This window comes from Rhipicephalus microplus, chromosome 1, assembly GCF_043290135.1.
Source record: "Rhipicephalus microplus isolate Deutch F79 chromosome 1, USDA_Rmic, whole genome shotgun sequence".
Taxonomy (NCBI): Eukaryota; Metazoa; Arthropoda; class Arachnida; order Ixodida; family Ixodidae; genus Rhipicephalus; species Rhipicephalus microplus.
Genome location: NC_134700.1, coordinates 66,555,771 through 66,583,276, shown reverse-complemented (window position 1 = coordinate 66,583,276; position 27,506 = coordinate 66,555,771). Strand labels below are relative to the sequence as shown.

At 44.3% G+C, this 27,506-nt stretch overlaps 1 protein-coding gene across 2 annotated transcripts in view; it reads left to right on the top strand.

Annotated features, from left to right (window-relative positions):
• Positions 1-3,413: 3,413 nt before the first annotated feature.
• Positions 3,414-27,506, top strand: part of LOC119178732 (alkaline phosphatase) — a 104,919-nt gene continuing 80,826 nt past the window's right edge. Inside the window, exon 1 of one of the 2 annotated variants that reach the window (XM_075874593.1) lies at positions 3,414-4,134. In XM_075874593.1, coding sequence (XP_075730708.1) covers positions 4,020-4,134 — 115 coding nt within the window. In that variant the 5' untranslated portion in view covers positions 3,414-4,019. The remainder of the gene's footprint in view (positions 4,135-27,506) is intronic. The other variant, XM_037429968.2, reaches the window with a different exon arrangement.

Here is a 27,506-nt window from a genome sequence, read left to right as displayed (position 1 = left end):
GAGGCACGACTCCTTTGACGAATTCGTTACTGAAAAGGGCATAGTAAATGTGCATACGGTGCCGATAGGCCACATCGAGGGCTTGCAGGTTCTTCCTTTTGGTTTAAGTTTGATGTTATAATGAAACAACACAAGCGAAGTGATTCTTTAGTCGAAGCGCTGCGAGAACCCGAGCCGAACGGTAGTGTGCATTTCGAGTTTTCGAAAACGCGTATCGGTCGACAAGATGAAAAATTTATTGATGAACACGTTCATGAATTTATTTAGCACGTTGAGAAATCTGACCTATTAATTAAGCACTTTAGGAAACACCTTTTTCTGTCACGCAGTTGCAAGCATGCCCGCCAGCACTGAATCCACTATAGAAATTTTCAGAGAAATTAAGAGAAAATATGCCAAGAAAAGTGAAATAAGAGTTCTTTATTCTTGAACTCTATTTGAAAAATGACGTCAAATCGCGAACTTATACCTTTGTTCCACTTTACATCCACATAGTTTGTAAACGGAGTGAAATTAAGAATGGCGAGCCACATCATTTTTATTACGCCCTAGAGGTGCATTGTTAAAATGAGAGTAGTATTATGCCCTTAAAACGCCCAATTTGACTAATTTGTGTTTACAATGTGGGAAAAGGGAAATGAAAAGAGTTTTGCTGTCTTCGCGCAGCTACATAAAACAGGAGCGCACTTCTTAAAAACAAGCCTTCAGCGCCACAAATCGACCTTGTATGTGAAAAATTGAGCTATTTTATCGGCAATACACAGGTACTGAAGTCTCATTACTCAAAAACAAATAAAGAATGAGGAATAGCTGTGAACGATTGAGTTTATTATTGCAGGTTCACCACTAGAAAAATTCGAAGTGGATGACTTTCGCTTCAAAAGGCAGCCTCGCTGTGGTGGTCTAAAGGTTAAATTACTTGTCTATTGACCCGTAGGTTGCGGGAGCAAATCCCGGCGTCGGCAGCTGCATTTCCGATGGAGGCGAAAATGATGTGGGCTCGGGTTTGGTTGCATGTAGAACCTTATGGGGCTGCGATTTCCGAAGCCTTGCACTACAGCGTGTTTCAAACTCACGTGATGGTTTTGGGACGTCAAGCCCTACATATCAAGAACGAAGTCATCTTCCTTAGACACCACCATCTTTTTTTACGTATCCCCCTAAACCCCCTTTGAAGGCGTTTTTCGTAGTGCCTATAGGATGCAAGCTGGAACACAAGCCCAACACCATAGAGAAATAATAAAAGAAAAAAAAACAAGTTAAGAGTAGACACTCCTATGAACCATGGCGGCCCAATCGACTCGAGCACACCTGGTCGTTGGTGAGAGCAACTAGCCTGCGCTTCAGGTTTCGGTTTGACTGGCGCGAATTTAGGATTATTGTGCCCAAGCGACGTCTGGCTGTGGCTAAAGTTAATGATTTCAGATCACTTTCTCTGTCCAAATTGCAAGCCTATTGTTTGTCGTTGTGATTTAGTGATTCCCTATTTTGTCTAACTCAAACTTGTTCGTACGAATCGAGGTCAAGGCGTAAATTTTATTTCGACTAAATTGAAACAGTAAGAGATAAGGTAGTCAAAATGCACCACGGCCTTATTCATCGCACTTGTTTTTTTTAAAGCGGCCAAACTGTACCTCAACCAGAGAGACAGGAGAGAGACTGTCCGCAATGTTTTTATTCCAAGGCAAGGTAGAGACTGAGAATGTAAAAAGCACAAAATCAGAAAAGCATTACACTGAAATACAGTGCTATACTGCATCGGTTGCAAATGTTCACGTCCTTCTGCCGCATACCGACGCAAGCTATTCTTTTAGCGAACCTAGCCGTCACCACAAGCTTCAGAAAAAGGTTACACAGCGCGAATAGCACACTACGTAACAAATATAAAAAGACGCCCCACACGAAGCGCTACCTATGTGAGTGTGTTTACGCTTCTTGCATGGTGTGTTATTCGCGCAATTGTAACCTTTTTCTGAATCAATGATCGAACTAGCCCAACAACATGTCATTCAACAAGCTTCGTTTGTAGACATGCCTCACCTGCTATCTCCTGAGCAAAAACACGGAAGCAGCCGGCATCGACGAAACCTTCCCATTATGCCTGGGCTTGTCACACGCTTGTATGGCGCGTACTCAAATTTTCGCGAATCGTAGAGGCTGTTTATGGCTGTCTGACTTAACAAAAATACCATGTGAGGTGTGCTGATTGAATTGTTTTTATTTATAAAGAACATGGCAAATATGGGCGTATATTTATTATTTTGTGAATAACAGTCCGTCGAATTGATGGTAACTTTTTTTTCGCACTTGCGTCATCTGGCGTTTGGCGAGAGCACTAGTTTGTTACGTATAGTGACGTACATTTTTACACCTAATTTCGCTGACTGTCCACTCTTAGCTTTCTCTCCCTCAATGCCAAAACACGCTAAAAGGCCGGAACCCGTGTTCAGTGTGTAGTATAAAATTTTGTGTTTGTGGGTGTTCGTGAGTTGGGACCCAATTAGGCTTGATATTAGTCTGTTGTCAAACCTTTTTTTTTTTTCATGAGTGTCTCACAGTACCATACATTACCCGAGTGTTGCCCCGTATAAAGTAGCCGGGACGCTGAACAAGCCTCACCCTTAAGGTACTTACCTCGCCCCTAAACTCTGCATGAAAAGGAATGCGTGCCCGGGACAATAACAGCACTTCCCAGTACAAATGTTGTGGTCCGAGCACGTTCAGTGTGGCTACTAGAAGCAGGCATACTCGTGACGCCGTCAAGCCACGCAGACCTCGTAGCTACCGGCAGTACCAGCAGATATATAGCCTTCGGCCTCATTTATACATTGCTTCCCGTTTCCTTATGCCACTGATGGACACTGCCGCGTAATTCGGAGAAACGGAGCGGCGGTGTCTTGTACATTTAACGCTGAGTTTTCTAGAGATAGCTTTAGTGAAAACGCAACTATAATGAACTTCGTTTGCTTGGAGAATAATTGTAATGAACCAGCGCAAAAAATAGTGTAGCCCCGTTAAATGAGCTGCTATATCACAAAACTTAACGTCTTATGAAACAACTAAAACAAAAACGAAACAGGGGACATAAGAAAAAGAAACTCGTTTTCTCAGATTGAAGCACACCACTTTGTAAATTCGGCAACACCCAGCGAAAGCGGAACTTCGTCAATTACAATTTCACAATAACCTCATATCGTACCGACACTAAGAAGTGAACATATATTTCAGTCTTTCACCAAGGTGTTTTGAACTAGCGTTCCCGAGCTTTACGTAAATGTCTCGTCGTCTTATCTCTTTAACTGCAAAATAATAGGCGTATGACTGGCGCTCCCGGCGTGTTTCCCGTCGACTGGCGCGCCGCCAAGCCCGATCGTCGTCAAGCGCGGAGTGGGTCGGCGCTCTCCCTTTCTTCACGGAAACGACGCCGTCGTTGACGCGCGCCACCCGAACGAGAGAGGCACGTGCGCCGCCGCAAGACGCGCTGTGCGCCGTGGGCGTCGACAGCGTGGCGCTCGCTTCCGAAGGTTGGCTACTTGCACGCCCACTGCAGCGAGACGTTCTTGGCCGAGAAAGCAAGCGCAATGAGCCCACCGAGGGCTGCGCCTGGCGTTCCCCAGCTGCTGTGCCTGTGCTAAGACAAGCGCCGGCTTTCTTAAAGGCCTGCATTCGCCGAAGTTACGCAAAAAGCCGCCGGTTACTGCGTCCAAGTTTTGTCGGCAATTTTTGTATCGAGGCGTGGATTCGCGATTGCCTTTGACACTTCCAGTGCTAGTCAAGTGAAAGTTGTGTGCTGACACCCATGTGCTAGAAAACGTCTTTTGAATGCGGACAATTTCGTTATTGGTCGGCTTCGTTTCAACGTGGTGTCAAGCTGCGATAGTATTTTCAGCGAAAAACCATCATTGTGCAAGAGCCGATACTCGTCTTGCCGTTTCTAAGTTTCCCGTGTGCGCTGCCATTGGAGTGCATCCCGTTTAACGGCTCATCGAGGGTGCTGCGGAGAACGGAGGTACAGCAAAATGATTCTGCAGGAGAGCACGTGTCCTGTCTGGACGATGTTGGTCATCGCGACGACCCTGGCAGCGGCCACAACGCCTGTGTCGAGGTTTCCTGTTCCGAACGAAGACCGAGAAGGTGAGGCTGGTTTCTTACTCAAATATAACACTCAGTGACGCTGCTGTCACAGAGGACACTACCACCTCATGCTAAGTGCGTCCTCACTTCGTACTCATGAAAAATGCATGGATGCGTAGTAGTACTCACGGAGTCAGCAATTGGGAGCCGTATTCAGCAACACATTTCTTAAGCTAGAACCATTTCATGTGCAAAAGAATTTGGCTCTAATTATACTGAGGTCATTCAAAGAAGTAAGAAGATTTAAACCATTTCTTTGCGTATTGTAAGCGCTTTTGGCGTCTATCTATCTATCTATCTATCTATCTATCTATCTATCTATCTATCTATCTATCTATCTATCTATCTATCTATCTATCTATCTATCTATCTATCTATCTATCTATCTATCTATCTGTCTGTCTGTCTGTCTGTCTGTCTGTCTGTCTGTCTGTCTGTCTGTCTGTCTGTCTGTCTGTCTGTCTATCTATCTATCTATCTATCTATCTATCTATCTATCTATCTATCTATCTATCTATCTATCTATCTATCTATCTATCTATCTATCTATCTATCTATCTATCTATCTGTCTGTCTGTCTGTCTGTCTGTCTGTCTGTCTGTCTGTCTGTCTGTCTGTCTGTCTGTCTGTCTGTCTGTCTGTCTGTCTGTCTGTCTGTCTGTCTGTCTGTCTGTCTGTCTGTCTGTCTGTCTGTCTGTCTGTCTGTCTGTCTGTCTGTCCGTCCGTCCGTCCGTCCGTCCACCCGCCCGCCCGCCCGCCTACGTCTGGGGGCTCTCAGGAACACCCCCTTAACCTGGGGTACATCAAAATTAGTATGGCAGGGTAAGATCGTTTGACGAATACCACCCGCTGGTCATGACATGAATAATGCCATTATCTTGTCACGTACATCGTCAAACAGTTTGCGAAAAGCAGTGGCACTACTCGGAGACCAATGTATGCATGTCTGTGACACATCTGATAGATATTTTATATCTGCCCAGGAGGCACGAGAACACACATCGATATACATAGATAACTTTACGCTGGAGTGTTAAAAACACCTGTAATAAGCAGCGTTGACCGGACGATTGCAAAATAGAAGTGTAAGTATTCCAGCATGAATTGAACCCTATAGCATCCTGTGTGGCATTCAAGTATTCTACCGCAGAGTCACAGTATGCCTCGGCTCTACTTTTCAAGTAGGCCCAACTGTTCGTGCAACGTGATTTGTGGTTGCGGGAATGGCTGTACAGTTTTATAAACATTACTTATTTACCCCTGCCCCGCCACGGTGGTCTAGTGGCTAAGGTACTCGGCTGCTGACCCGCAGGTCACGGGTTCATATCCCGGCTGCGGCGGCTGCATTTCCGATGGAGGCTGAAATGTTGTAGGCCCGTGTGCTCAGATTTGGGTGCACGTTAAAGAACCCCAGGTGGTCGAAATTTCCGGAGCCCTCCACTACGGCGTCTCTCATAATCATATGGTGGTTTTGGGACGTTAAACCCCACAAATCAATCAATTATTTACTCCTATGATACAGCAATGATATCGGGTTGACGTAAATTGTAGTTGGACACCATCCGCCTAAGTTGATTTGTGAAGCAGTGTTGAGGGCTACCATCCTAAGGGGCCCTATTGCGAACACCAGCTCAGCCTACCACTTGTTGTGTTCCTAATATCCAGGTCACTGTTGGCATCGTTACGAACTGTAAAGAACTGCTAATATAAAACATATGCGGCTGTTTAACGTATGTGTGTACGTAGAACTGTTCATATATTTAGCGCCACTTCATAAAATCTCGATCTACAAAAAATAAAAATCAAACTCATTCACCTTTCATTCGCATGCCTCGCATTACTTTGATTCCCAAGGTACGTGGGGTCTGCCACTTTTATATTCAGGCGCGAGAATACAGTGTTTCAAAACGCTAACATAACCGCTTAACAGGGCCCTTAAAGCACACCAATTTCAAAGGCGAGTCAGTGGTTTCATTCTTGCCTTCGCTACCCTTGCTACAGGCGCTATCTCCTCCTCACCACTTATTTCTTCTCGAAACGTGTAGAGTGTGAGCTCTAAGCGTTGATCCCGTCAGGATTTCTCACTTTTTCATTGCATGCTGCAGTTCTCTGTGCTTTCGCGGCCACCAATACAGGAAACGAAGTGAAATTCATTTATGGCGCGCGATAGTCACGCGAGATAAGGCATAACAGGCAGGCGAATGAGACGGCAAAATAGCGTAAGTGAAAATGTATTGCAGATATCTTTCGTATATCGACCGATGGAAAGCTCATTTAATCCTTATGTCACGTGATCACAGTTCTGGCGCCACTAATTGTGCCACTAAGTCGAGAAACACCAGGAGAGATTAACACAGTCATTTTTTTTATTTTAGAGGCTGTTTAAGGGCTGTTTAGGACCCGTGCAAGCTAAGTGTACGCCTTCTTAAAGGGAAGTTCGTAGGCTAGGTTAAACTTGATGTGGCCAAGGGGCAACAGAGGCACGTGAATGTAAACACTTGCCGTAGTGTGAGAACGACGCCCGACGCAAGCGCCCGCGGCGCACAAATGGGCTAGAAATCACAAATGTAATTTTTTAAAGGCCATGTAGTGTTTCTTATGGTTTTTTCAAATATTTCAATGCAAAAAGTTAAGTCCGAATGTCGGCCGACTTTTCTGTGTCACCTGAAGGGGCCAAAATCTGATCCCATCCACAGCGTTCACCAATATTCATCTGGCTTCGGCGTGCATACTTCAAAGGCAATTATTGCGCATATCTGACGCGCAACTTCAACACGTCAATATTTTTGGTGTGTTTAATTATATTCCAAAAGTCATACATATGTAATTCTAAGGAACGTATACTACAGAGTGTATAACGCTGAGTTGACTATAGAACGCTATGCATGAAAAGGTGGGGGTTTCCTGCGCTTTGCTGAGACGATACAGTTGTGGCACTTACCTGTCATCTTGTATTGTACAAATTATGGCGCTGAGATGGCGCGCACATGCCACGCGCTTGCTGTATAGGAGGCACTTCATTTTCCAAGACTACTGCCAGGTGACGCTCGTTTCTTCCGCAGTTCCTCCAGTATCCTATTCACCTGTTTTCTCGTGCAGGACATCAAATAACCGTTTTATTCACTCCCTCGAGATGCAAGACATTCGCAGTGAAACATGCAAATACAGGGAAACTTTTTTGGCATGTTTTTATATTCATTGGACAACCGGCTCCTCTAAAAATGGAGCCTGTATCACGATTGATATAAACGTTTTTAAGGGCTGTTTTCACGAAAGAGGCTTTGGCAAACAGCCAGCCAAGCACAAATATTACCACGTATCATCCATGCCGTATCATCAGACACCACGATAGCCTAATGCCTGACGTGTTGTGATGTTAAGTTGAAAGTTGCATGTTTGTTTACTGGCCACAGCGGCCGTACTTAAATGTGGGAGAAATTAAAAACCACCCGTTTAGAACATACGTATAGGCGCGCGTTAAAGATCGCCACCTGTTCAAAGTGATTAACAAAAAAAAAAAGAAAATGGAATGTTTCAACCCTCAATATTCTAACGTTGTTTTATTGTGGAATTGTCTTGACTTCAAGTATATCTACTAAAAGACCGTTCGATAGTTGTCGACCGTAAGTGTGCGTGACACTCTGCACAGCGGGCAATTAGCTCAGAGGGAAATGCAGATATACGTAATCTTCTTCCCCTTCAGCCTTCAGGGGCAGTACGATTTTGATTCTGCCAGCACATTACACTGATAGATTGAATAAATAAAAGGTGCCAGGAAACTCCGGCATTATAAGAGCAGCAACGATTGCGTCCCATCGCCCCGCAGTCACATTCCCATGGAATGAACCACTCTTTCAGCCTACGCATTGCTGGTGCCACTACGTAGCATCGCCATCACAGGCCTCAGCGCTGCTATGCGCTCACCTACCTACTCTTATCCAGCTCACTATACTATTGACTTGATAATATTTGTGATCTACGTTTGTAGGCCTTATATCCAGAGCAACGTAGTGACTGAAATGTATGGATAACTTTCCGCACTTGCAAGTTTAGTCCACCAACTTTTGATGAAAAAGAGTGTATCGGAACGTCAGTAATAAATGCGGAAATTATATAGACAGGGCCAACTCTGGATGAACAGAGTGGGAGTTCTGAGAAAGAAAGAGACTTCAAGAGGTGAAAAGTTCTCGTAGAACCGGTTAGACCACTTCAAAAAGGGCTCTCGTCTTTAAATTAGCACCTTCCTTCTTCAGCGTGCATGTGTTTGGTTTGAGCACCCTCTCTCAACTACATAAGTGGGGGAGAAGAGGGATAGCGCACGAACAGGGGGCGCGGGGTGAAGATGTGGAATAAAATAACATTAGAGAGGACATGGCATGCAGATATGCATGCGTAATATCATAAATTGTGGTGTTTAACATTCAAAAAATTGTATATAATAATAGAGGATGCCGTAGGAAAGGACTCGGGGAATATCGACCACCTGTGGTTCTCACATGCGCTTTAAGCGCACGCGCCTGCAGCGTCTACGCTTCCACCAAGAACGCGACCACCACGGCCGCAATTTGATGTCACGACCGCTGTGTCATCAGTCAAGTCCCGTAACCAGTATAACAGCGTGGCGGGTCGGTGTGTAGGGGGGAAACATCGCCCGCGTCGCAAAGGTATAAGGTGAGTGTGTCGTTCCAGTAGCCCATGCAGGTGACAAGTGAGTAGCTGCAGATGACCATTTTATGTTGATCGGTATGGTTAGAAATTGCCAGAAAAAAAAAAACGGGGATGAAGTCTCGCTGGCTTGCGTTATGCTTGTCGGGCATAGTGGACTGATCCAAGAGCTAGATTGAAATGTACTTTCCCTCTTCGACTAGCCTTTTGTGTTTAGGCTAGAGTGTATAAGAAGCATACGCGCGCTCAGCTGGGTGGTTTCCACCTTCATGAACGCTACACCTCTTTCTGAAGTGTTGGCTCAGCTGCAGTAACACCCTTTCTGCAAGAATTTTTACAACTCCGTACGGGCCCCTCACAGCATAGATAGTGCTAACAATCGGCATAAACGAGTGGAAAGCTGCCGTCATTACGGTTCAGTGTGGTATCAGGAGTCATAATAACGCTTGTTGCTGCGGCAACCATTCATGGCCTACCGGGGTAAACAAGATTCACAACGACCCTTGAAAATCAAAAAGCAGGTATCAGTCTCTTTCGTGTAGTCTTTATATTTATAAGAACATTGCGTGCACGTTATTTTCCTTCGAGTAGGTGAAGAGTGTGTTGCGTTAGTGCTGAATGAAGACCATGCAAATATATTAGATTGGATATGCATTGTAATATAGTTCCATAAGACACCATAGGTAGCTTTGGTGTCCTATGGTGCGGAAGCCTCGGCAAGTGCGTCATAACTAATGCATGTTGTTCAGCTAGTTGGTTAATCGATTATGAAGACATAAGCTGCGTAAAAAAAGACAACACATTAGAAACATACAACTCCCATGCATGAAAACGCACTTTTTCAAGTGGGTTATATTGACGAGTTTGACAAGAAGCAATAGCGCCGATAACCGAACAATCTGCGCAAATGTTGCAAGAACACGTGCACGTTACAATCTCGGAAAGATCCTGTAATAGGCCCATCAAAAATTTATTTTATTTTTTACGTGATAAAAAGTATTAGTGAACTAACACATGTGTTAACACTGCGGCAGAATGTCGACGGGTGTTTTCTACAGCTGGAAAAAATAAAATTCCTTTCAAGACATGAACAAGAATACAAAGAGAGATCAATGAAGCATTCCTCATAGCATAAACAGGTTACACGTGTGTTAGTTCACCCTCGTTATTTTTATCACTCAAAGACATAGACATTTTAGATGGGCACGTTAGAATCTTTCTAAGATTGTAGCGCACACGTCGTCTTGTCACATTTCTGCAGATTTTTAGGTTATAGATGCGACTGCTCCTTGTCAAACTATGATTGTTGTACCTTCAAGAACACAGTTGGTAGTCTGCGCTTTGTGTGTGCCTGTTCTATGCGTCTAAGGTGTTATCCTCTTTGTGGTGTTTAAACATAACGTTACAATAAACTTCACTTAATTTAAATATCATAGCAGTTCCTTGATGTCCCATCGAACATTATTAGAGCCGCAGGTATAGACATACCCGCACTCTTTACATGGATAGTGTATTCGGTGCCTATAGCTACTTATACCATGGAAGATGGTATTTGATACCGGCACGCATGCTTACCTTTTCTTATGTGATCGGGCATATTTTGTGATAAGTATGAGCTCTGCGTCATTAAACGCCACAACCATACTGTCACGTGGCCGGGACCTTGACGAAGACAACAGTTGGGCTATCAAAGAAGGAACTCTTTATTTGACCGAAGTTGTGGCCGGGAAACTGAATATCAGAGTACAGCATTACACACTGGCACTGATAGTGGTGAACAGAGCGTCGGTCGCTGATAATTGATAATCTGATCCGTGGTAACACTCGTCGACAGTTATACGTGCGGAGATGAACATTCGAGTGCTATCGTTGATGGCCGACTTGGTTGAGAGTAAACTAAGCTCTTCGCGTTCGGGCGCTCAAGTTGAACGGATAATCCGAAAACTATCTAGCATCATATTGAACATCCTGGCACGGATTGCACAAGACAGTTTCTGCACGTCCGATATGCCGGAAACATAAAACATGTAAAGAATCGTGTGTGGCAATATGACGGTATATACGACCGCGTACTAAGCTTTTCTTCGTGATTTGCCGTAGTACCTGGCTTTAGCCCTCGCTAGGACTGCAGAGCATGGTATAACACGTTTTCTAAAAGTAAATCTGAAGGAGCGAGGACAATGAGTGTGATATCGGCGACAATGCAGAGTAGTCATAAATGAAGCCGCATAGTCGTTATATAAGAATTCAACAATGACTTTCAAGTATTTCTCCGCTCTGACACAGGCCTTCTGCTTTGTGACAAACGATGTGTGGGTGCTTCGGCTATGGAGCAAGAAGAACAGATCTGCAGCTAAAGCTTTACGCGCAGGGGGCTCCAGTGTGTGTACACTTTCGAAACACTCTAAAACTGAGCCACATTTCGTAACGTTGCACCATAATATCAGATAAAAGCATGAAATGCCCCTTCTATTCGGCCGTACAATGTATGCCAGACATCCCCCTCCCCTAAAAAAGAAAAAGAAACATCGATGACTTCCTTTTTTATGTCAAAGCAGTCGACAACATGCCTAATAAAAATCGCGAGTGGCAGCGTGAATGTGGTTATACTACGGCTATCAACAACATTCGCTCTTAAGTTTGTCGCGGTAAACAAACAGGATTCACCCATCCGTGTTCCTTGAAGGTCCTTGTGGAAACAGCCGCGGAAAGGAATTTTCTCGGCACGTAAACAAATGCTTGCGCAGGCCACCAACCTAGAATAAGGTTTACTTAAATAGCGGACCTCCATCTTCGTAGACAGCAGAACAAATGTATGCAGCATCTACAGTGAAATCTCGGTGATACGAATCTCGTAGGACCACCAAAATATTTGTATCATCCGAAATTCGTACAAACAGAAACCACGGAAAATGGGAAAATGAGCATGCGACAAGAGAAAGCTGGCGTGCATCCCCGTTTGTTCTTTTTCATGGCGGCAGCAATGTAAGAAAGTGCACTGAATAATTGTGAGCTCTGCTTTTAGATGTCGGTAATCATTCAAAAACTTGTGATTATACTACCTGTAAATACGTGTTTATTTACTGAACCGGTTGTGCCATGACCAGCTACATCAGTTGCCCCTTCCAACATTTTAGCATGCTTTTTCGAATAAAGTAAGAGTTCTGCGGCGAAGTAATAAAAAAGTGCTTGGACGCACTAGATCAAAGTCTCAAAATTTCAGAACCATGGTCCTTTGTCCTGGTTCTTTTGTCGACGAGATATTGGGGACGTTTTTTTTGGGGGGGGGGGGGAGATTTACGACCGTGCCTGTAGAAGTGTGGCCTCAGCAGTCACCATGTGAATGTTGTGAGGCATGAGCCCTTCGCGAAAGCGTCCTGACCTTTTTCGGTCCTCGTTCACCTTTCGAAAATGTCGGATGCTGAAAGCAGGCACACCTAAACACAGTACAACTACAGCAGCTCACTTCCACTCGTTAATAGAAAAAGCATGGGGTCAATGCTCTGTGCAATCCAAACGTGAAGGCACGTGGTGCAACACTAGAGCCTCAAAGATCGCGCACACGACCTCACAGGCCGTCAGGCCGTGGCGCATCTCTGAAGGTTTATTCTGACCGTAATAAAACTATAATTGCGAAACAATTCATAGAAACTTCGGTGACTTTGAGCGTATCTATTTATCTATCTAGCCGCTTATGACATTTAGCTCTCCTCGCCGTTTCAATAATGGTATCAATAACAAACTTGCTATGGCATAACGTGACTGTATGATGAGTGTAACTGACCAGTCATAACATGAAAATCGTGACATGGATGTCATGAATGTCATCATTTACATTTCATGAGCCTGCAGCTCTTGCGGTGGTTTCGTTCACATGGCATGTTGCAAAACTGGTATGGTATGGCACGATTGCATGGGAAACACGAGCGACAGACCCTAACATAATAATCATAAGATGCCTGTCATGTAACAGAATGAATACATGACACGCTCATGATGTGCTGGCGGCCGTTTAGATAGGTTCACTTATACCAAATTTCGTATTACGGGACGTGAATGGAGGACGAATTTATGATACTGGTGTAAACATGATAAACATGAGATGTGTGTCATGTGACAACATGACTACATGCTACGCTCATGATGCGCTCACGGCGGTTTCGCTAGCTTCACATGTACCACACTCGGTATTACGTGACGCGAATCGACGACATAGGTAAATAACACATCCAAACATAATAATCATGACATGTGTGTCATGTAACAACATGAATACATGCCAAATTGATGATACCCTCGCCTCCGTTTTGCTAGCTTTGAAAGTATTACGGGACGCCAATGGATGACAAAAATATGTGACCGGTGCAAACATGATGATCATGAGATGTGTGTAATGTGAGAACATGACTACATGCCTCAGGCAAGGCGCCAAAACATTTCGAAGTGACGCGTTGCGCGTGCTCGCCGGCGTTCATTTCATCGCGCCGGTGTTGCCACGCTGGGCGCAGGTCATGCCATATACTCGAAGGTGCACGCCACGCTACGTTGCTTTGACGCGTGCGCGTTTCAGCGTGTCCGGCGTTTCTCCACCACGAAAATAGGGAGACGCAGTGTTGTCTGGGTAACGCATTGGCGCGAAGCGCAGCATGTCGCATTTCGCACCGGATGCCGTCGGACCACGCTGCGGACGCTGGTCGCGCCTGATGTCAGATTATAGAGTGCTCGCGTTGTTTTGCCAACAAAGCGTCACTGTGCCCAGCGTGCGTACGCGTCAAGGCTACATTGGTGTATATTGGGACCTTCATGATGCACTCGCAGCCGTTTTGCTATCTCCACATATACCAAATTTGGTGTTACGTGACGTCAATGAATGAAGAAACATTTGAGTGGTGCAAGCACGATAATCCTGACACGCGTGTCATGCAAGAACATGACAACATACCACGCCTATAGCGTGCTCGCGACCGTTTCGCTAGCTCCACATATACTAACTTTGGTATCACATGACGTGAATGGATGACGAAGGTAAACGACACATCCAAGCATGATAGTCATGACACGGAAGTCATGTACGACATCATTTACCTCCACCTCCGTAAGTTGTGCTGATTTTAAAATGGCATATGAATATTTCTCATTCGTGCTTCATATATCATCGATTCCCACTGTACGTGGGATCCTCTATTTATTTTTCTTACGCCATGATTTCGACGACATCTCATTGCGGCGCACATGCCCGCGTTACATTCGCGCGCTCAGCCATGTTTGGCGCGTCTTCCGCGACAGCACCCAGCACCTTTTCGTACCTGGGCCGTAGCGTATATGTTTGTAACAAACATCGCATGGCATGGCGAACTAGCGCTGGAGTTTCCGCGGACAAGGAGAGCCGCCCTGTCGAGTGCGGCCGAGAACAATCAGGCGTACAAACAAATGCTAAAGTGAACCGGGCGCGCTAATCGCTCGAGGAAAAAGAAGCTTCGAGACAAGCGTTGTTGTTGTATTAACAAATGCCACAACCACAAAGAGATGTTATTAGCAGAAAAAAGTAAACCAGACAATGTATAGTTGATTTCCTCCAGCGTCGATTTGCACCAATGCGCATAGATTGGTGCTCTGCAAAATATTGAAATATTTTGAGCAAAACTTGCCTTGAGAGCGTTCACGAAAGCACATGAAAACTTAGGTTGCATAAGCATCGCGCTATAAAATACACACCATATTTATTTGATTGTGGCACGGCTAGCCGTGGTGGTCTTGTGGCTAAGGCACTGGGCTGCTGACCCGCAGGTCGCGGGATCGAATCGCGGCTGGACAAGCTGCATTTTTGATGCAGACAAAAACGTTGTAGGCCCGTGTGCTGAAATTTGGGTGCACTTGAACGCTAGGTGATCAAAAGTTCTGGAGCCCTCATTTGCGATGTCTCTCATAATTGTATGGTGTTTTTGGAACTTTAAAACCTACATATTGATCGATTGTAGCACGACAACGATTGTAACGGGAAGAGTGACATTTCATTACGTGAAGAAAAAAAATTGGATAGTGGTACTCGGTCTGCGAGGTTCGACTTAGGAGTAAAAATCTGAAAGAAAGTAAAGCTCGCATCATGTGTGAGTAAATACGGTATTATGCATGCCACGTGCACAGCTACAAGACTAGAAAAAACATTATGATCTACGCATGTTGCATTACTGATCAAACACTGCATGTCAACGACGGAACCACCACAAGATCAATTACCACCAGGTTGATCAAAGACATTTTTCAAAGTATTAAGTGGCAACCACTGGCACGCGTACGCACGCGCCTACACGTCAAAATCGTCTAGCTGCGCTGGTGGAGGAAAGTGCACGCAACCACTGGCACGCGTCAACTGTGTTGACGCTCACGCGTCCAAGGCCGATGCACAGTGTTGCTTGATCGTTTGGCCTAAAACTGTCCTAGTTCCGCACAGAACGGCGCATTCTGAACTGGAGCTGGTTAGTACAATGCCGAAGATACGATAGCCCGTTAAAATATTGATTGTGCTTCACGCGCCACAGTTTTGACTATTTTAAAAGTAATTGACATTGCAGTGAGCAAAATAACTACAGCGGTATGCACCGAAATCAACATCACTGCGTGCTCCACTCCCGAGAACCAAAACTCACATCTAGGATTATGTTCGTCTTTCATGGGCATGCGCAGGGTTCTCCTTAAGGGGGGGGGGACGTTCACTGCAGTGACCCTCCTTTCTAATATGTCTATGTAGGCGCTGACTTAGTTTTCTCCTCCCTACTATAATAATCTATGCAGCTGACAATGCGCCCCCCACCTCTTTGGTGACTAAGAAATGGTCGCCCCCTAATAATATTTGAAAATCTGGTTTATAAGAAACCAAGGTGTATAATTACCAGGTTGCTATACCTACACTACCAAATTCATTAATATTGTAAATATCCTGGAACATTCAGTACATTAACACATCATAACTTACAGCTCTCATTAACCTAATAATCACCCCTGAAACTTCACGACGTGTTAGATTTTGGTCATAAGACTACAATAGAGCTCTATGTAAAGAGCTTTCGGATGTTGTCTGCGACAGAAATATCCTCTAATGCATCAAACCAGACCTGGCTCTAATTGATGCAACAGATATTGGTCATAAAATAGAAACTGCATAGAATGCTTCTGGGATTTTTTTGTTGTTGAAATACAATTTGGCACAACTAATTGTGCCTGGCACGTCATGATGTGACAGATATTGGTTTTAATACTGTACTAACTGAATCCTGTATGAGAGTTTTCTGGACGTTGTCTATAGTTAAAATATTCTCTAAAGTGACTAACCGCACGCGATACTTCGTGATGTCACAGATATCGTTGATAAGACTGCAACTAAACCCTGTATGGAAGACTTTTGATGATGTGTGTATTAGAAATATCCTCTAATGCAAGAAAGCACACCTGGATCCTAATGATGCAACAGATATTGGTCTTAAGGTAGGAACCAAGCACTGCGTAGAATGCTTTTGGGCATAGTCTGTAGTCGAAATATGCTATAACGCAACTAACTGTGCCTGGCACTTCATCATGTTACAGATATGGCTCAAAAGACTGCAACTGAATCCTGTATGAAAGACTTCCAGGACGCCCTCTGTAATCAAAATAGTCTCTAAACACACAAATCACACCCAGCATTTTATGAAGTAACAAATATCGATCATAAGTTTGCAACTGAACTCTGTATGGAAGGCTTTTGATTGTTAGTAGTCGAAATATTCTCTAAAATGACAGACCACACCCGACGCTTCTTGAAGTCACAGATAGTGATCATATTATTGCAGCTGAACCCTGTGCGGAAGGATTTGAACGTTGTCTGCAGCCAAAATGCTCTCCAATGCAATAAACCACACTCGACATTTTATGGTGTCACAGGTTTGGGTCATAAGACTGCGTTAGAGTCATACATAGAAGGCTTTTTATGATATGTGTTTTAGAAATACCCTCTAATGCAAGAAAGCACACCTGGCTCCTAATAATATAACAGATATTGGTCATAATATAGGAACCAAGCACTGCATGGAATGCTTTTCGGCATAGTCTGTAGTCGAAGTACGCTCTAACTTAACCAACTGTGCGTGAAACTTCTTCATGCAGCAAATATTGCTCAAAAGACTGCAACTTAATCCTGTATGAAAAACGTCTGGGCATTCTCTGCAGTCGAAATATTCCCTAAAGCAACAAATCGCACTCGACACTTCGTGATGTCCCAGATATCGATTATAAGATTGCAACTGAATCCTGTATAGAAGACTTTTAATGATGTGTGTTTTTAAAATATCCTCTAATGCAAGAAAGCACACCTGGCTCCCAACGATGCAACAGATTTTGACATAAGATAGCAACCATGCACTGTATAGAATGCTTATGGGCATTGTCTGTAGTTGAAATATGCTCTAACGCAACTAACTAACCCTGAAACTTCAGTATATGAGAGATATTGCTAGAAATACTGCAACTTAATCTTGTATGAAAGGCCTCTGGACGTTGTCAGTACTCGAATTATTCTCTAAAGTGAAAAACCACACCCAAAACTTCGTGATGTCACAGATATCGATCATAAGATTGCAATTGAACCCTGTATAGAAGGCTTTTGAACGTTGTCTGCAGCCAAAATGTTCTCCAATGCGATAAACCACACGCGACAATTCATGATGCAACAGATATCAGTCATAAGATTGGAACCGAGCACTACATGCATCCCTTTCGGACGGTATATTTTGTTATTTTCAAATACTGCAGCCCAAAGCACGACTACTGGAGGAGTTATGTACATGAATACAAAGAGAAAGCATTGAAACAGTAGTATCACAATAAATGTACCAATGTAAACAAATATCATTACCTTCTATGTGAAGCCCGGAAAAAATGCGAGAAATAGCAAAATAAGAGAAAGAGAACAAGTGTCACAAAAAGTCAGACACAGTGGTATCAATTACCAAACCAAGTAGATCATTCTAGTGTTAGATAACTTTATTTGAACGTGTTAGAGAGCACTACAAATGGCTTCTAAGCTGGATTGTGATTGCAGATCAATGATGTGTTGAAGGCTTTTGCACTTTGCTGATAGTTTATATATCCTTTCCCTTCTACAAAGTGCATCTGACACTTCATGATGAGACAGATATTGGTTTTGAGATTGTACCCAAGCACTGCGTAAAAGGCTTTCACATGTCATCAGTAGTCGAAATACCCTATAATTCAATAAAGCGTGCCCAAAATTTTTGATACGACAGATACCGGTCACAGGATTGCACCAGAGCACTGTACAGAAGTTTTGACAAGTTTTGTAACATAGCTGGACTGAATATCTTGAAATTTTGAATATGCTAGGGTGCATGTATATATAATCCAAGTTAACTCGTATACTAAAAAACTGAACGGAAATGAAGCAGTCCTTGGAAATACATAGGAAGGTACAATGTTCGAAACCATCTTATAATTAGTTCAGCTCATGACAGCCTGGAGGAACAGATAAATACATGCACAGTTCTGAGTGGTCTCATAAGTCACATACGGCACTTTGTGAACTTATTCTAAACAAAGTGCAGTACAGTACTAGTGCGCTTTCATTCATTCTGTGCATACACGTGGTGACCTTCTCTTCCTACTATCGTGTCATAGTGCAGCTGATTTCAAATCAGGTGCTTCTCAGAAGGTTTTCAGTTATCTGTCCAGCTGTAAACAAAATGAACGCGTGTTGTATTAGAGTAAACTGTATAATGACGGAGAAGCGCCATTGTATGCCTATAGCTATAAGTATCAGAATGAAATAAAATTAAGAATGTGTGTGTTAGAATGCCGCCAAACAACTTATGTGCTACTGAGCGTGGCAGAGAAGCAGAGCAAGCGAGAAGTGAAATGGCGGGCAATACCAGCGGCACTTAATCATGCAACTTTCTTTTTCGATCACCACAGCAACGCATGTTCGAGTTTCTGTCTTGTACATGATTGGAAATGAGAGCGCTGACAGCTGAGTGTGTCAGCGTCGCTGGTACTCGACGTGAAGTCACATCGCACTGCCACCAACCAGCGCACGCTTCTTATTATCTTGGCAACACGTGAAAACGATTTGCGCCGAAGCCAATGAATGTTTCAGCGTCGTAAAATCGGCGAATACACTTACAAAAGCACGTACGTTTTCACATCACAGAAATGTGCTGCCTAGTGTGAGGTTTTCATTCAGCGATGATGAATACCGATGTTGAAAACAAACACAGTGCAGACAAAAACTCCCCCGTATGCACCGAGCGATGTTTCGGGCGTCAAATATAGTGTCTATGTTGCAACGGAAACTACCGTCAATTTTTTTCAGCTGATGTTCCTTGGATGAGCTGGTTTATACGAACTCGACGGTAGGGGCCTACGCTGGATTCAGATAACATCGCTCTGAATATTCGCCGCGGTAGGTGAGGGCTCATGCTCAAAGCTTCGAACCTACGAAGTCTGTTTACACTCGTTTTTTAGCACAGAAAATCACAGATCAAAATACAGGAACACCGACATGCTCCTGTAGTCTGTGCGATGTTTTCGGCCGACGATCGCGCTTGAGACCGGCGCAAGCACAGCCGGCTGGCATTCGCTGGATTTGTTGGCATCGCTCGAACTCGGCACAAAACCGCGTCACGCTGTTAGCACTCGCAGTCATTCGTCGTGTCGTTGTCGTTCTAGATTACGAACTGGTCATTCAGGCGCGTCTGGGTTAGTTTTCGTGCTTGCTTCCAGCACTCAGCCGTGCCTTCGAAGCGGCGGCCATTAGACACAGCGTTCGGAGGCATCGTGGCCTCTGTTTGGTTGGGCCACTGTACGCGGGGTGACGTGGTATACGCGTGGCAAAAGTATTAAGCCCGGCTTGATCCCTCTCGCCTCGTCGCGTATGCTCCTCCGACGCCGACGCTGAGAGGTGTGTTTGAAGCTTTTAACGCGCAGGTGCGAGCATACGCGTGCCAGTGGTTGGCACTTTAGGCTTAGGCGACGGCCAACCGTGCTAAGGGTTCGAGGTCGATGGTAGGTACCGCGGAGTTTTTTTTTAGGGTAGGTGGCTCTCCGCCGTCATCCGCATAGCCAATCTTCGCCTGTGAGGAGACGTGTTAAGAGAGATAGAACGAAGGTTTATTTACATTATAGTTGAAATCTGAAACTGTACAGAGATTGAGCAAAGAATCAGCTATGTACAAATATTCAGCCCATGATTCAGCGAATATTTACGAAATGTCCTCGGCATTTATTGCCCATCATCCCCTTACATGGAGGACCGAAGAAGGCGGGGACCACTCTTGTCACAAATCAGGTGACATGATGTCTCATTGTCCCCGACCAGAAAGGGTTCAGAAATTGGGCCACTCAAGAAAAGGTGGGCGAAAATGTCCAACGGTGATTACGAGTGCACCACACAATGACGCACCCGGCCCACGCCTTGATGGCACCGCAGGGCGAGAAGGTAGAGTCCGGAGAGGGAAAGTGGAGCTCCTCCGGGAATATGGCCGCTGACATGAATGTCAGCAGCGGTCCATGGCTGCTTTCAGCTAGAGGCTTCCAGAACTCTCTCGAACATGGCAGTTCAAACGCTTGATCCCTCAGAACGGTTTTTTCGACGCCTTCCCACGCTTCCGGACAGTCGATGACTTTGTGGCAATTTCGCGTCGGTGACGACAGCCGAGTCGAAAGATTGGCTCCAAGAGAACTGCCACAGTGGCGCCGTCCCACGTTGTTCGAATCCATTCAAGAAAAGGGTCGTCTTGAGAAGCTTTCGTTGACACCCGACAACTACCTGGAACCTCTACAGGACAGCGTCTAGCCGAGTGGGCGCTGATGGGGTTGGAAGCAACCTAGCAGGTCAGCTTACGCACAATGGGGTCTGCCCTGATGAACTGCTGTGCCAAACCTAACAGCTCCTCCGCCGCCCTAAAAATCTCGGCTGGCGAGCGCTCCCAACCACTGCGCTTGAAGGGAATGACTGGTGACGAGGACAATGGCCTGGCCAGGAACCTCCAGCTGCAAACTTGCAACAAACTCCAAAAACACCTCACAATGACTGACAACAGCAAAACGAACCACACAACTCAATACCATGACGCATTGAAGTGCATTAGATTCGCTTAAAACCCTCCAGGCTTCTCAAGCAACGGAAACAAAACAAAAACCAGTGCGCTAAAATTTCGACACAATTTTGGGCCGCCAAAGTTGCAACAATCATGGATGTAGAGATGCTTACTAAAGATGGATCGATTTGCCTTGTGAAATAAGCACGAAGGAAAATACAGTCTGGCCCCAGGTAACCGAAAACAACCTCATTTAAAAATAACTTTCTCCCACTATCCTCACTACTAAATCGCAACACATTTGATAACTCAACAGCAACCTAATAAAATACAAAAAACTACATGGTTTTCACACCAATGCTGCCCGACCCTATACACAAGGTATCTGGGCGCATTATTCAATCTCTCAATACATACTTAAAACGTAGTCGTGATGACCTACTTGTAGGATACCCCAACGCCAATAAAAACTCTCTCACAACCAATCAAACTGCGTATTATAACTACTTGAAACGTATCCCTAACCTGAACGTTCGGTAAAGCGCAACTCTCAGATCAAGGGATCACATGCTCCCTAAGCCCTCACTAAATTGACAAAATAAAGGGAAGAAACCTCTCGTACTACACGCTCGTTTGCTGAATGTAGCCTCATGTCAGCCCATGTCTTTAAAGAACGCAGAAGACTCTGCTATGCGCCCTAGCACGACATCATACTCTCATTCAAAGAACACTAGCATACCAACACACACCTAACCATAGGCTATTTCCCTATAACCTTGGCACCACTTAACAAGAATCTGAACTCAAATGTTCACAGAGAAAAAAACACAATGAAAAATAACGCGGGATGCCGTACACGTCACGATAAGCTGATGAAACATGCGTAAGTTTTGCGCTAAAAACCAGGTGTCGAATGTTTTCCAAACATGAGTATTTAGAAAATAGCATCTGGTTTTCTTCTAAAATCTTCCTTGAAATGCTCACTTACTCCTTTAAGGTGGCGGTTGTACTCCCTCCTTCACGCGATAGTTCGAAAGACGACACCAGAAGACGCCACTCATCCACGCTTGCAAAAAGCGAGAAACTTCCTCGCACAAGCATAGAGAAATAAAGAAAGGTGAAGAGTGGACACTCCCGTAGACCCCAGCGGCCCAATCGACCCTAGCACACCTGGTGGTTGGTGAGAGCAAGTGGCGTGCGCTTCCTGTTTCGGTTTCACTGGCGCAAAATTTGAATTTTTATTTTTATTTTTTATTTTTATTTCGATTAAGTTATAATAAAGAGAGATGCAGGTAGTGATAATTCACTACGATTTTATTCATCGCGCTTGTTCTTGTTCTTTTGTTCACTTGTTGATCACTTGTTCTTTTGGAACAAGTGATCAATGTATATATCAGTCAAAGAGACAGAGTATCCGCAATGTTTTATTCAAAGGCAAGGTAGAGTCTGAGAATATAAAAAGCACAATATGACAAAAGTAGACAACAAATGCATCTCGCCTTACAAATAAATTGTAACAAATATTGTAACAAATACAGAGAGAACACAGACAACGCACACATCGCTAGAGTTGGCAGAAGCCGAGAAGCTGGTGAAGTATGCCACACCGGGCCCGTGGGTAAGTAAGGATCTATGGCAAAAACACAGCGCACAATGCTGAAGAAGAAGGAAGAAGTGACATATACACAGCAATGAAGTCGCGAATCACGCCTGGGGTTAACCAAAATAATGCATAGAAAAAAAGAGTGCACAGAAACCACACGACACAATATAGCAGAAAGGCAAAGCTGCAGTGTGCTGGCTGTGCTTAAGAACAGCTAGCCCAAAATGAAAAAAAAAGCAGACTTGATGCCTGCTTGTCCTCAAAAAGGTAGGGCTTTGCAGCTTGCTCACTACGTGAAAGACAAACTTTATGCTACAACACTGGCAGGTCTTGTGGCTCTTCTTATCATCAAAAACTTAAGATCCCAAGTGATTTGCGTCTGGGTGTTGTTGTGATGCTTGCGAGCTAAATTAGATTGTAGTCATCACTCATCCAGAATTGTGGACCTTAATTGGTGTTACGAGAGCGGTATAACAGAGCTAATAAATAGCAGAAGGAAACCACTTTGGCTCATTATTTTTCACAAAGGCTCTACATCGTACGTTATCACTCACAAGCTATATAAAAATAAAATGGCAGCGTTCGCAGCCCCATCAAACGCTACAAGTTTGGGTATTCTTTTGAAAATTTTGATGGGTGAGATGAGGAGGTTGATGAGAAGCTAAAATACGAAAAGCGTGATAACGTGAACCGTGCCCACTTCATACTGTGTTCCTTACCCGCTCGAAGACATTTCCACAAGAGGTTTTGTTATCGATATATTATTTGAGCTGGAGAGATAAAGCATACACAGTGACCAAGCGAGCCACAGTAAAGTGTACAGTTCGCCCGCATTTGCTACGAAAATACAGACAGGATACCCAACATTCTTTTTGAGGTTATGCAAATCACTTCGAGTGAATACACAGTGTCCCTACTCCTCATAGCGGGTAACCAAAACAATGTATGCAACGAATGAGTGGTTAGTTTGGTGAGGCTGTCTCCGCAGTCTTTTGATAGTTTTCCGCTGTGCTGCTACTTTGGCTTGCAGATGTTTAATGGTTTGCTTGTACTTCATTGATGGAGACATTGTCGCTGGCACACAGGAACGCACTGCAATAAACAAAAAAAAATGGATGTAAAAGCGAAGAACAACTAATCCCATACGAGCACTTTCATCGCTCTTTCAGACCCAAGGTGCACAACTTTCTGTGGTGCAAAGTTTTCGATTCCACTACCTAAAAACAAACCATTCACAATGTTGACAATGCACAAAAAAAATGAAAATCACTGAGAGCCCACCCTTACATTTTGTAAGTGCACACGTAGTGTCCTTTTGAGGATAGTTTCCTCAGAATGTCCTAAACATAAAATAGCACATTAAAAACAGCTGCAATAAAAGCATAGTCACCATTTTCTCTAGGGCACTCAGACGTGGAGCTGTTGGCGGAGATATCTTCTGGAGGGTCTTATGAAGCTTGTTCAGTGCCTCGGACAGTGCTGCCGGAACAATCTTGCGAGCGGCCTGCGGAAGTCTCAATCCACTCTGGTGTTGAAGGGAACATACAACTTACCGGTCACACAAGTTCTTTTTGTGACAGCTGAACGACTGGTTAAGGTTTTCTCCGGCAAGACGAAGTCAGCAGAAATTCTTTCACCAGCTACAAGGGAGCTGCCACCTGCAGAGGTTTGGTCAACAGTCAATTTGGGTAAAAAAAAAAGAAATCGTGACACTGAACGCACCCTGTTTATCGGGGCACCTCAATGTGTGGGAGCCGCTTTTTAAAGCCTCTACCGCAGGTCCTGAAGAAATGAAATTACGACAATGTGTCAGTAAGAGGCTTAAAATAACACAAAATGAAGCTCATCCGCACCTTGCAGTGCAGCTTCTGCAGTCATGTCACAGTCACTATTTGAAGCGACGCTCAGAAAATCTGCATATATGTGCAGTTGGTACAAGTTGCAAAGCTTGTAGCATGGGGAAACTTAAACAACTCTTTCAAACACATAAATTGGTAGAACGTGGAAGAAAAGAGAAGGCACCAACAAGGAAACAGGTAATTTGTGATTTTTGGAATTATCAACAGTGCCAGCTTTCACTGATGAAAGGTACAGATGCTCGCGTCCGTGGCAGACGCAGCACGCGTCGCCTCGTCTTGACGCCGTGCCGCCTATGCTATACTGCATACGTTAATGTTACCGTCTAGCCGCCGCATAGAGCCGCAAACTTTCTTTTTAGCGAACCTCCCCGTCTTTACAAGCTACAGGAAAAGGTTACAACTGCGTGAATGAGACGCCACGTAAGAAACAAACTTGCACACACGAAGCGCAACGTGTGTGTGTGCATCTTTCAGTTTGTTGCATGGTGTCTTATTCACGCAGGTGTAACCGTTTTCTGAAAAAAATGACCGAACAAGACCAACAACATGTCATTCAACAAGCTTCGCTTGAAAACGTGCCTTACCTGTTATCTCACGCTTGAAAACGCCGACGCAGCCGACGTTGACGAAAGCGACGAAAGCTTCTCGCTGTCAGTCATGCATGGGCTTGTCACTGGGTGGATGGTGTTTATGACACTACGGCTGAAGAAAAATAATCGCTTAAGGTGTGTTGAATAAATTGTTTTTATGTATAAAGAACATACCTAGTTTGGGCGTATAGTTATTATTTTTTGAAAACAATTCTGTTGCATTGATTATAACATTTTTGTTTTTGCGCTTGCGCCCTCTGACGTTTGATGAGAGCACTAGTTGATTACGTAATCGTGACGCACTTTCTGAGGCCAGGTTTCGCGGAGTGTCCTCTCTTGTCTTCTTCTTTCTCTATGGCACAAGTGCGGTCAGCGTCGCCTCGCGCGTGTCTTGTATGTCGTGCGAGGCGGCGGAAATCGGCCGATAAAAACCAAGGAGAATAAACGCAGACGGCGTATTTCATCTACTATCCTCCAACCGTGGCCGTCGTTTCAACGACCCGATGAAAGGTACCCCAGTTACCGCTGGCAAACTAAGAACCAGCGTCGTTTCAATAAAGTGTAAACACACGCGCGTACGCAACCACATATACAAACACACACTCTCTCTGTCTATCTGACTCGCTCACGTCCATGAAATAATGATTGAACATGACATCAACCAAACGCTTTGAAGCGTTTGAGTGCACTGGAATTGCCGCTAACGTTTTTTTTAAATGCGAAACATTTCTTAGCGAATTTGGCGACTTTGAGCGTATCTATCTATATATCTCTCTATCTAGCCGCAGACGACTTTTATTTGCCGAGACCGTTTCGATAATGGTATCAATATTCAACTTGGTATGAGATTACACGACTGGATGAAGAACATATTTGACTAGTCATAACATGAAGATCATGACGATTGTCATGAATGTCATAATTTATATTTCATGGTCCTGCAGCTCTTGCGTCGGTTTTGTTTACACGGAATGTTGCAAAACCAGTATGGTATGACGCGATTGCATAACGAACACAAGCAACAGACCCTAACATGAAAATAATGACATGCGTGTCATGTAACAACACGACTACATGCCAAGCTCATGATGAGCTCGCGCCTCTTTCGCCAGCGTCACATATACCAAATTTGGTATTAGGGTACGTGAATGGATGACGAAGGTATGCCACTGGTGCAAACATGAGAATCGTGAGACGCGTGCCATCTAATCATGTGAAAACATTACTACAAGCCACGCTAATGATGCGCTGGTTGCCTTTTCGCTAGCTTCACTTATACGAAATTTGGTATTACTGTACGTGAATGGATGACGAACCTATGTAACTGATGCAAACATGATAATCATGAGACGCGTGCCATATAGTCATGTGAAAACATGACTACATGCCACGCTAATGATGCGCTGGTTGCCTTTTCGCTAGCTTCACTTATACGAAATTTGGTATTACTGTACGTGAATGGATGACGAACCTATGTAACTGATGCAAACATGATAATCATGAGACGCGTGCCATATAGTCATGTGAAAACATGACTACATGCCACGCTAATGATGCGCTGGTGGTCTTTTCGCTAGCTTCACTTATACCAAATTTGGTATTATGGTACGTGAATGGATGACGAAGGTATGTGACTGGTGCGAACATGATAATCATAAGACGCGTGCCATCTAGTCATGGGAAAACATGACTACATGTCACGCTAATGATGCGCTGGTTGCCTTTTCGCTAGCTTCACTTATACGAAATTTGGTATTACTGTACGTGAGTGGATGACGAAGGTATGTAACTGGTGCAAACATAATAATCATAAGACGCGTGCCATATAGTCATGTGAAAACATGACTACATGCCACGCTAATGATGCGCTGGTGGTCTTTTCGCTAGCTTCACTTATACCAAATTTGGTATTATGGTACGTGAATGGATGACGAAGGTATGTGACTGGTGCGAACATGATAATCATAAGACGCGTGCCATCTAGTCATGGGAAAACATGACTACATGTCACGCTAATGATGCGCTGGTTGCCTTTTCGCTAGCTTCACTTATACGAAATTTGGTATTACTGTACGTGAGTGGATGACGAAGGTATGTAACTGGTGCAAACATAATAATCATAAGACGCGTGCCATATAGTCATGTGAAAACATGACTACATGCCACGCTAATGATGCGCTGGTGGCTGTTTCGCTAGCTTCACTTATACCAAATTTGGTATTACGGTACGTGAATGGATGGCGAAGGTATGTGACTGGTGCGAACATAATATTCATACGACGCGTGCCATCTAGTCATGGGAAAACATGACTACATGCCACGCTATTGATGCGCTGGTGGCCTTTTCGCTAGCTTCACTCATACCAAATTTGGTATTACGTGACGCGAATGGATGACGAAGGTATGCGACTGGTACAATCATGGTAATCATAAGATGCGTGTCGTGTGAGAACATGACTACATGCCAAAGTCATGACGCCAATACATTTCGACGTAACTTGGTGCGCGTCTCGGCGGCGTTCATTTTGTCGCGTCACGCTGGCGTTCTCACGCCAGGAGCCGGTCCTGCCGT